The 11,733-nt window shown below is 35.8% G+C and overlaps 2 protein-coding genes across 5 annotated transcripts in view; both read right to left on the reverse strand.

Annotated features, from left to right (window-relative positions):
• Positions 1–3,501, reverse strand: part of LOC127433083 (bone morphogenetic protein receptor type-1B-like) — a 131,073-nt gene extending 127,572 nt beyond the window's left edge. For both annotated transcript variants that reach the window (XM_051684737.1, XM_051684735.1), the window contains exons 1-2: positions 3,297–3,501; positions 2,635–2,701 (exon numbers count right to left, since the gene is read on the reverse strand). The gene's annotated coding sequence lies outside the window, so the exon portion shown is untranslated. The remainder of the gene's footprint in view (positions 1–2,634; positions 2,702–3,296) is intronic.
• Positions 3,502–6,648: 3,147 nt separating this feature from the next.
• LOC127433074 (PDZ and LIM domain protein 5-like) overlaps positions 6,649–11,733 on the reverse strand; it is a 112,737-nt gene continuing 107,652 nt past the window's right edge. For all 3 annotated transcript variants that reach the window (XM_051684722.1, XM_051684720.1, XM_051684721.1), the window contains 3 exons: positions 11,331–11,451; positions 8,981–9,096; positions 6,649–8,652 (listed from right to left, as the gene is read on the reverse strand). In XM_051684722.1, the coding sequence (XP_051540682.1) occupies positions 8,563–8,652; positions 8,981–9,096; positions 11,331–11,451 (327 nt within the window). In that variant the 3' untranslated portion in view covers positions 6,649–8,562. The remainder of the gene's footprint in view (positions 8,653–8,980; positions 9,097–11,330; positions 11,452–11,733) is intronic.

Here is an 11,733-nt window from a genome sequence, read left to right on the forward strand (position 1 = left end):
CATGGTCGGAATTAGTGGTTCTCGCTCTCAATGGGGCGTGTGGTAAGTTGTGTGTGGATCATGGAGAGTAGCATGAGCCTCCACATGCTGTGAGTCTCTGCGGTGTCATGCACAACGAGTCACGTGATAAGATGCGTGGATTGACGGTCTCAGAAGCGGAGGCAACTGAAACTTGTCCTCCACCACCCGGATTGAGGTGAGTAACCGAGCAACCATGAGGAACTACTAAGTAGTGGCAATTGGGCATTCCAAAACTGGGAGAAAAGGGGATAAAATACAAATAAATTAATAATAAAAAAAAAATTACATGCATATACTGCAATTTTGTTTTTCCAAAAATTTTGCCACGATCATGAGCAACCTGGTTCATGAGAGCAGGCTGTAAATTTGCAGCATGATCTCATGAAATTTGTGAGACAATGACAACATTTTTGCAAACCAAAATGTTGTGCTTCATTACACGTTTCGCTGCAATTTCCCAGTGAAATGTCCAGCGGGGGGCGCCAAAAGCCAGTCAAATGATTTTGTAATCAGACGAGGTTTTTTAGATGAATGCTACATGGAGGTTTTAATGAGTAAAATGTACCTCCCTAACCTACAACTTTAACCTAAACCTAACCAATAGTGTCCTAAAAAATACATTAGAGTTACACAAAACAGACATCCTTACTCTAAACCAACACCTAAACCTAACTGATAGTGTCCTTGTTACAAACTCAACATGAAAAGCACATTTTCTGAAGCGACCACATCATTTTGTGTCACTTCTATGACACTTTCGTCTCACATGTCAGCTTCCTTGTTTGGCTGAGCTCGAACCGCAGCCCTCCGAGTTCAAAGTCCGACACTCTATCAGGTGAGCTACCACACTCACGTTGGAATAAGTGTGTAAATGTAGGTGAGTATGTAATACAAGCGTTAAAGTGTATAATTATTTAAATGATGCATAACCAAGGTCTGAAGTACAAATATTGTTGAAACAAGAAACTATTCTTCAGTTAGTGCAAGAGCAAGATATAAAGTTTACATCTACAAAGCGTGAAGTTGAATGCATCATCAGGGTGCTGAAAGTCTACTGTATTTGTACTCGTTTTATTACGATTTTGTCTCTGGCCTGAAAGTGTCTGAGTCCGTAAAGCGATTAAAACAGGATAGGAGAATCTATGTACACTTCTAAATATTTGCACACTTCATCTTAAAATTGCATGACATATATTGGCCATCAGCCATTTAAAAAATAATAAATAAAAATACATCGGTTGACTGCTAATACCCATGTCGTGATGTTATTAGAAAAACTTCAACCTGCAGTAAATTCAAACAAAATGCCAGGCTGTGGTTGGCGATTCCAACAACCTGCCAGGCTCAATGATGTCAGCAGAACCTCTTCAGTCCAGAGCAAATCTGCATCAGAATGCCAAACAGAGCGCAGCATTGTGGCATGTTTTCACACTATATTTTGTCGCAGTGAAATATAACCAGTAAAACAGCAGCGGCTCAATGGGTTTAATTCAAACAACCGTCCAGCAACCAACCACAGACCACACAGACACACGGCAGAGAGAAGGAGCTCTTTCCCACACGCAGCCTTCAGAAATCCCACCCAAAACACACATTCAGGACTGTAATGTCTTTCTCTCATTACGGCGCAGTATAAATGACTCAATAACAGACCCTGCTGACACGCGGTAAAAGAAGCGCTTATCAGACACATGATACTCAACAGCACCGTGGTAAAACACAACACGCAGCTGCCATAGGTCAGAAGTACCTGCTAAGATTCAAAACAAATCCAAAAATTGAAAATCTATTATTATTTACACACCCTCATGTTGTTTCAAACCCAATGACTTTCTTCTGTTTTTAAGAATATCTTGGCTGCTCTTTTCTACATAATGAAATAGAATGAGGACTGTGGGCCGGAGAGCTCCAAAATTACACCACAAATGTATAAAAGTAGTTCATACAATTCATACGTTGTATTCCAAATCTTCTGAAGACATACAAAAGTTTGTGTGAGCAACAGACCCAAATTCAAGTCATTATTCACTGATCATCTTGAGATCCACCTTGGCACTACTTGGTGTGTTCATGAGAGTTCATTAAATAAACTGAGAGGTCTGAATTTGAGAACGATTCATTCTTTTGTGTGGGATCTTTTAATTACATCCATTTATCCAGTTCATAAAACCAATCTGAACGATCTGTTTGCAAATCTGACTCATTCAGTTCTCAAATGTTTAAGTATGAAACCTTCAATCACCATTCACTGTACTTGCAAGAACAAAACTAGCAGTGCAACTATTCAAATTTTCTTCTTTTGTGTTCCACTCAAGAAAGTAAGTCATACAGGTTTGGAACGACATGAGAGTGAGTAAATGATGACATGTTCATTTTTGGCCATGAGATGCCAAACCGTTGCTATGGTTATCACCAAGTCAACCATCACAATGTCACATTATGTCAATGTGAATATAACATGGGTTATATTTCTCCATGTTTATTCATACTAAACATGGAGAAATGGATAACGATGTTTTGTTTATGAGACACTCTATTTCACAATTGATCAAATACACAATCTGATTCATCTCAGTGAATATGTGTGTATTGTTCATAAGAGTTTGGTGTTACCTCGGTCTGTGATGGTGAGTGAAGATCCTTATTGAGTTCTGATCTTCAGTTCAGTCCAGCTCAACATCTGCAAGAACAGTCACATCAAATATTTCACAACCTTGATGAAGCACAATAAATCATACCTTTAAAAAGAGTTGTGCAACATCTTTTAACAGGTAAAACACCTTCTCGATTCATGACCTGCTCAAACTGCAATTTATGAGAACTTCCAATATTTATCTAAACCAGGTGAGCTCTATATTTATCTGTCATTAATTTGTGAAGTAATTAGACATTTTATAACTATGCACTTGTATGAGCACAAGCGCGCGAGACCAATCCAACCCGCTTTTTTAATTTGGCAAATTTATATTCGGATTATGCTAATGTTAAGGATGTTTTGTCGATCCTCCTTCAGTACTGCAGATGTTTCATTACATTAATATCAGTTACACTGTATCTGTGATGGTAAGATACAAAAGTAACAGTTTAAGGTAACAGAATGTTTCAGTGTGAGATTGTTACATTGTATCAGTGCGCGCGACATTCGTGATAAAGCGACGAAACTTTCACAAATACGAACATGTGAACATCTGAATCCGATCAGCAGTGATTAAAACACTCATTTCACAGTAAAGAGCTGCAGATAATCACAGATTAATGGTGTTTCAAACACTCACCTTCATTCACGAGCTTCTAAAGTCCGTCAGAAATGGTCGATATTCTTCAGAAACTCTTTCAGCGCTTCAAGTGTCTGTCTGCTGAAGAAAGAACGATGAATTCATCGATGCTGTCTGTTCAGTCTGACTCCACAACTGACAACGTGTGTGTGTGTAGAGGAGCAAAGGCTCCAACCACTGACGCCTCAGAGAAGTACACCTACATCAAATAACCACCCATACCTGAACATACATTATATCATAAAAATATATAAACAACAACCTACAGATGATTATAACCCTATATCTGAAACTATATTATGCAATATATCAAATAATATAATCCAAAAAAATATCAAATACACACAAATATAACCCTTATATATATATATATATATATATATATATATATATATATATATATATATATATATCATACAAAATAGAAAATAATATAATAAAATATATAAAATACCCACAAATATAACCTTATATCTAAAACTATATTATACAACATATAAAATAATATAATCATAAAATATATAAAATACACACAAATATAATCTTATATCTAAAACTAAATCATACAACAAACAAAATAATATAATAATAAAATATATAAAATACACACAAATATAACCCTATATTTAAAACTATATTATACAACATATAAAATAATTAAATAATATAATATATAAAATACACACAAATATAACCCTATATTTAAAACTATATTATACAACATATAAAATAATTAAATAATATAATATATAAAATACACACAAATATAACCCTATATTTAAAACTAAATTATACAACATATAAAATAATATAATAATATAATATATAAAATACACACAAATATAACCCTATATTTAAAACTATATTATACAACATATAAAATAATTAAATAATATAATATATAAAATACACACAAATATAACCCTATATTTAAAACTAAATTATACAACATATAAAATAATTAAATAATATAATATATAAAATACACACAAATATAACCCTATATTTAAAACTAAATCATACAACAAATAAAATAATATAATAATAAAATATTTAAAATACCCACAAATATAACCCTATATCCAAAACTATATTATACAATATATATAGTAAAATAATATAATAAAATACACATTATAATACTGAAAATATATTATATAATATGAAAACACGCTTAAATACAACCCTATAACTACAAATATATTTATAGAATATTTAAAACACACCTAAATATAACCCAATAACTGAAAATACATTATAAAATATAGGTAACACTTTACAATAAGGCTCCATTAGTTAATGCATTAGCTATCATGAATAAACAATGTACAATATACTGTATTCTTTACAACATTTATTAATCTTTGTAAATGTTAGTTAATAAAATACAATTGTTCATTGTTAGTTTATGTTAGTTCATAGTGCATTAACTAATTTGAACAAATACAACTTTTAATTTTAAAACATATTAGTATATGTTGAAATGAGCATAAACCAAGATTAATAAATGCTGTAAAATTGTTGTTCATTGTTAGTTTATGTTAACTAAAGTTGATGGAACCTTACTGTAAAGTGTTACCAAAATATAAAAACCACACCTAAATATAACACTATATATGTAACTGAAAATATTTCATAAAATACACATTAATATAACCATATAACTTAATATCATAGGGTTAGGTTAGGGTTTAGTTTGGGTTAGGTTAGGGTTAGGGTTTAGTCAGGGTTAGGGTTTAGTTAGGGTTAGGGTTTAGTCAGGGTTAGGGTTTAGTTAGGGTTAGGGTTTAGTTAGGGTTAGGGTTTAGTTGGGGTTAGCGTTAGGGTTTAGTTAATATAACCATATAACTTAATATCATAGGGTTAGGTTAGGGTTTAGTTTGGGTTAGGTTAGGGTTAGGGTTTAGTCAGGGTTAGGGTTTAGTTAGAGTTAGGGTTAGGGTTTAGTTAGGGTTAGGGTTTAGTTAGGGTTAGCGTTAGGGTTTAGTTAATATAACCATATAACTTAATATCATAGGGTTAGGTTAGGGTTTAGATTGGGTTAGATTAGGGTTAGGGTTTAGTCATGGTTAGGGTTTAGTTAGGGTTAGGGTTTAGTTGGGGTTAGCGTTAGGGTTCAGTTAATATAACCATATAACTTAATATCATAGGGTTAGGTTAGGCTTAGTTTGGGTTAGGTTAGGGTTAGGGTTTAGTTAGGGTTTAGTTAGGGTTAGGGTTTAGTTGGGGTTAGCGTTAGGGTTTAGTTAATATAACCATATAACTTAATATCATAGGGTTAGGTTAGGGTTTAGTTTTGGTTAGGTTAGGGTTTAGTCAGGGTTATGGTTTAGTTAGGGTTAGGGTTTAGTTAGAGTTAGGGTTAGGGTTTAGTTAGGTATAGGGTTAGGGTTTAGTTAGGGTTAGGGTTTAGTCAGGGTTAGGGTTTAGTTAGGGTTAGCATTAGGGTTTAGTTAATATAACCATATAACTTAATATCATAGGGTTAGGTTAGGGTTTAGTTAGCGTTACGGTTTAGTTAGGGTTAGGGTTTAGTTAGGGATAGGGTTAGGGTTTAGTTAGGGTTTAGTTAGGGATAGTGTTAGGGTTTAGTTAGGGTTAGGGTTTAGTTAGGTTTAGGGTTTAGTTAGGGATAGGGTTAGGGTTTAGTTAGGGATAGCGTTAGGGTTTAGTTAGGGTTAGGGTTTAGTTATTGATAGGGTTAGGGTTTAGTTAGGGTTAGGGTTTAGTTAGGGATAGCTTTAGGGTTTAGTTAGGGTTTAGTTAGGGATAGGGTTAGGTTTAGTTAGGGTTAGGGTTTAGTTAGGGTTAGGGTTAGGGTTTAGTTAGGGATAGGGTTAGGGTTTATTTAGGGTTAGGGTTTAGTTAGGGTTAGGGTTTAGTTTGGGTTAGGGTTTAGTTAGGGTTAGGGTTTAGTTAGGGATAGAGTTAGGGTTTAGTTAGGGTTTAGTTAGGGATAGGGTTAGGGTTTAGTTAGGGTTAGGGTTTAGTTAGTGATAGGGTTAGGGTTTAGTTGGGGTTAGGGTCGTCCAATAAACAAAGAAATATAGAAAATATGCCTAAATCACCCCACCATTTCTGTATAGCAGGTCAGTTTTTGCTAATATCTGTTTTCCTGTGACTGTAAATCATTTGATATGGTATGAAACAAGAGCGCAGGATGAGTGGTTTTGGTGTTGTCATGGTTTATATCTGTGCTGCTGATACAGAGGTTTCAGGATCGCTCTCATGTGACTCATAACATACATAACGACACATTATTAAGCTATTTACATTAATGATGGAATGTCTTACTGTGCCTTTGATATTGCATTCTGCAGCTGTGCATGAGGCATTTTGAGTACACGGACACTTTGGTTTGATAAAAGGAAAGTTTATTTTATTATTTTATCCCATCTCATAATACAGAGGTGCATTGCAGTTTAAAACTTGAATAGAATTAAAACCAAACATAATAAAGAAGATCATGAACCATCAACCCCTTATTAGCTTAAAAACTCGAGTGAAACAACGAAGAGAACAAAACAGAAATCTTAATTACTTATACATGTAAATATCTGTATATTAGTTCTATTTGCACAATCATTTGTGCACAAAATAAAGTTTTAATTAATGTACTGAGACAATCAGAGAATATAAACCTGACAAACACTGAATTTCACAAACCTCACAAGATGCAAAAACAACACATGCAACATTATATATCAACGTTCTGAAGGCACAGATGCTGTCAGTGCTGTAATATATAAGCAAAGCCCTTAGAAAACCTCAGAAACCATCATGTCTACCCCCTCAATAAATATAGCTGTATTAATAGAGCTGTGTGTGTGGAGCGGCCCATGAATCTGAATTGAATAGAATCTGAACTGTGGCAATTTTATAGCCAACATACTTGCGATTTTAATGAGTGAATGCAATAAACGTTTCAAGTCAAAGCCTACTTTAAATATGCATCAAAAGCAGAATAATAAGGCTTAAAATGTAGACTAAAATAGTTCTTGCAAGTTCAAATTATGTTCTATTATGGTAATGTGCATTCTCAATTAAACATTGCATTGCATTCTATTCACTAACATAACAACATAAAAGAACATCCACATTGCAACACAATCTTATTTAGGAAAGTTCATTTATCAGGTGTATTTAATACTAAAATTGATACAGTATCTGATATAAAATCTGAGCTTTGATGAGGGTTTCCAAAAACATGCACAAACTGCTTTAATCTATCAGCATTCTATTAACTCTGATGTAAATCTCATAACGAGCTTTCAGATGTTTATTGATAAACACATTGCGAATAAACTGGAATCAATGCAAATATTTCCTTACACTACAAAAAAGCATATTCTTGTTTTCCAGTAAAAATATCAAAACATCCCTAATTTCACCAGATAAGCAATACTGCTTAAAGGGAACAATTCATCCCAAAATGAAAACTGTCATCATTTACTCACCCTCATGTTGTTCAAAACATGTATGACTTTCTTCTGTGGAACACAAAAGGAGATGTCAGACCTCAGTCACCATTTACTGTCATTGCATCCTTTTTCAATACTACTAAAGTGGGGGGTCTGGGTAGCTCAGTGGTAAAAGACGCTAACTATCACCCCTGGAGTTCGCTAGTTCACGAGTTCGAACCCAGGGCATGCTGAGTGACTCCAGCCAGGTCTCCTAAGCAACCAAATTGGCCCGGTTGCTAGGGAGGGTAGAGTCACATGGGGTAACCTCCTCGTGGTCACTATAATGTGGTTCTCGTTCTCGGTGGGGTTCGTGGTGAGTTGTGCGTGGATGCCGCGGTGGACGGCGTGAAGCCTCCACACACACTATGTCTCCGTGGTAACGTGCTCAACAAGCCACGTGATAAGATGCGCGGATTGACGGTAGGCAACTGAGATTCGTCCTCCGCCACCCGGATTGAGGCGAGTCACTACGCCACCACGAGGACTTAGAGCGCATTGGGAATTGGGCATTCCAAATTGGGAGAAAAAGGGGAAAAATCAAAAAATAAAATACTACAAAAGTGAGTAGTGACTGAGACAAAACATTTTGCTAAACATCTCCTTATGTTTTACATGCAACAAGACAAAATATACGTATATTCAAGATACATTCTGGTAAACACCATTAGGAATATGACTTTTTTGCAGTGTGATTTCATATTTCTCTTAGCAAAAGCATTCAAATACTAAAATAAATCTCAAATATGACCAGCAATAAAAAAAAAATCATTCCATTGTCGTCTGGCATTTCATAGCGAATGTGTTCAGAACTGCACAGTGTGAGCGTGTTTCTTGCATAACGGCTTGTCTTTCTTGGAGAAGAAAGTCTGACCTTCTAGACTCGTGGTGCACACCTACAGAAAGACAAAGGGAGCATTATTACTCAAAATCAACAGTTTCAAATGGATAGTTCCGGTCCTGAATGCTGATTAGTCAATAGCAGATACTATGAAATGCAGTTTACATGTCAAGAGGATGACACTTTGTCATCAATTAAAATGTGTGTCTTTAATGTGTTCATTATTCAGTAGACATTTTATAAAAGCAACTATATAGTCACTTAACAACACCTTTCAGTTATACGACTACATCCACAATATAACTTAATTATGAGCTCTGAATTACTACTGAAGTGCACAGTAATGCCATGAATCCCAGACATGTTTCTGAATATTAACTTACCGCACACACGAAACATGTATCATGCCACGTGAAGCCCAACGCCTCTAGAAACTTATCACCAGCTTCAATGGGGAAGTCACAACTATGACAGCTGGTACCAAAGAGAGTGTAGTAATCTTAAACAATAAGAAAACCAAAAATTACAAGTCAGATTTCACTGATATGTCACTCAGTTCATCAATGCAAAATATAGTTTTTCAGTCAATACTGTATACGAGTCAATACTATATATCATTTCCAGCACAGAATTCTATTGAACACAATACAGAATTTGAGATGTGCTGGAAATGAATTTGCATGACTTGAATGACATAAATCTCCTGTGATGCATGAACACACACTGATGGACGTTGTTAGTAGACAAATGAACTCAACTAGTGAGAGTGTGAAAAATGTTTTAATGAGACGGAAGTCCACAGTGCTGAAAGTGCTCAAAGTTGAAGAAACACCCATAAATAAAAACATGTATATTAAAATAAGAGATTGACTTAAAGGAATAATCCGTGTTCAGTACAAGTTAAGCTCAATCGACAGAATTTGTGGCATAATGTTGATTACCACAAAAATTTATTTTGACTCGTTCCTCCTTTTATTTTTGTATTTTTTATTTTATTTTCTCCCCAATTTGGAATGCCCAATTCCCAATGCGCTCTAAGTCCTCGTGGTGGCGTAGTGACTCACCTCAATCCGGGTGACGGAGGATGAATCTCAGTTGCCTCCACGTCTGAGACCGTCAATCCGTGCATTTGATCACGTGGCTTTTTCAGCACGTTACCGTGGAGACGTAGTGTGTGTGGAGGCTTCATGCTATTCTCCACAGCATCCACGCACAACTCACCACGCGCCCCTCCGAGAGCGAGAACCACATTATAGCGACCACGAGGAGGTTACCCCATGTGACTCTACCCTCCCTAGCAACCGGGCCAATTTGGTTGCTTAGGAGACCTGGCTGGAGTCACTCAGCACACCCTGGATTCAAACTCGCGAACTCACGACCTCCAGGGGTGATAGTCAGCGTCTTTTACCACTGAGCTACCCAGACCCCCCACTTTCGTAGTATTGAAAAAGGATGCAATGACAGTAAATGGTGACTGAGGTCTGACATCTCCTTTTGTGTTCCACAGAAGAAAGTCATATGTGTTTTGAACAACATAAGGGTGAAGTCAGCGTCTTTACTTGCTGAGCTATCCAGGCCCCCATCCCTCCTTTTCTTTAATAAAGCACAAATGTGTGTTCCAGTGAGACACTTACAATGGAAGTCAATGGGGTCAATTTCTGGAGGGTTTAAAGCCAGAAATGTGAAGCTTATAATTTTATTAAAGCACTTTAATTCTTCTGTTAAAACTCATGTGTTATTTGAGCAATTTTACAGTCATTTTAGGGTTTGTAACCATTATATCGTCATGGCAACTAAATTGTAAAAGTGTCTATAACTTTCCACAGATGCGGTTAGTAAGTGATTTTATGACAGTAAAATCATGTTTACACACATATTGTTTATGTCTTGTGTCTATACTTTTGAAACAGTGAGTATTTTAATGTTTACAGATTGACCCCATTGACTTCCATTGTAAGTGTCTCACTGGAACACACATTTGTGCTTTTTTTTTAAAGAAAAGGAGGAACGAGACGAAATTAATTTTTGTGGTAATCAACATTATGACACAAATGCTGTCGATTGATCTTAACTCGTACTGAACCCGGAATATTCCTTTAAGAAGCAAAACTGCCCAAATATTAAGACTTGTTTTCAATGTATCTTGAATTAAAGTGTGTAATTGCTGCGCCACAAGCGTCACCAAACAGAATTGCAAAAATAAAATCACAAACAGATTTTCAAACAGATTCCAGAAAATCCCCTGGTTATAAAAACAGATAATCCCGCCCCCAAATGGCACACATTAAGTGTATTTTTTTTTTTTAACCCCGTGGCAAATTTTTCAAGCATTGATCCAACAAAATGTAGTGATGTTTAAGCTTAAAACAAGAAAAAAGAAATGCAATAAACTGTACATTCTCTGAAAACAAGTCTTATTATGTTACACAATTTTTGTTCAAGTTAAACTATCTTGTTTTAAGGATGTATAGATATTTTTACTGATAAACAAGACAAAAATACAGATTAAGAAAATGCTTTTTTATATGCAGGGTGAACAGAACTAGTGACCAGTAAACTATGACAAGACTATAAAGTTTTTACAGTTCCCTGCAAAGATCACTGAGTGTTAAATGGCTGATTAGTGGGTTATGATGCTCAATTACATCATTAGTTAACAGTGACAGCAGAGTTCTCGAGACGCGAGTAATCGCTGGTTTGAGTGACAGTCCGCCCTCAAGCTGTGGGTCTCACCTGTGTCGCAGTACGGCTGCCCATCCTCCAGGTGAAACGTGTTGTTTCTGATTGGCTGCTGGCAGGACGCACACAGGAAGCAGTACACATGCCAGGTTTGCTTCAGGGCGTTGATGACTTCCTGTGAGCCGATGAGAAACAGATTAGCAGAATAAATCTAGGGCATTGCGGAGAAACACATCCGTACTGGCTATCAGGTCTGGAAATCTTCTTGTTTTCAAATAGTTCGGGCTCTTTCACTGTATGCGTTGCCTTTTCTGTCTCGGAGGATTATTCAGATTCTATTTCAAACTGGGACTGAAATTGCTCACAAGACCGATATATTAAAAGCGGAGAATCTTTAGGCACCCCACAATTCGGTTTGATTTCAATTCTGGGAGTAATGTTCTGATCCCAAAATGAT

The sequence above is a fragment of the Myxocyprinus asiaticus genome, chromosome 42 (genome assembly GCF_019703515.2).
Source record: "Myxocyprinus asiaticus isolate MX2 ecotype Aquarium Trade chromosome 42, UBuf_Myxa_2, whole genome shotgun sequence".
In the NCBI taxonomy this organism is placed as follows: domain Eukaryota; kingdom Metazoa; phylum Chordata; class Actinopteri; order Cypriniformes; family Catostomidae; genus Myxocyprinus; species Myxocyprinus asiaticus.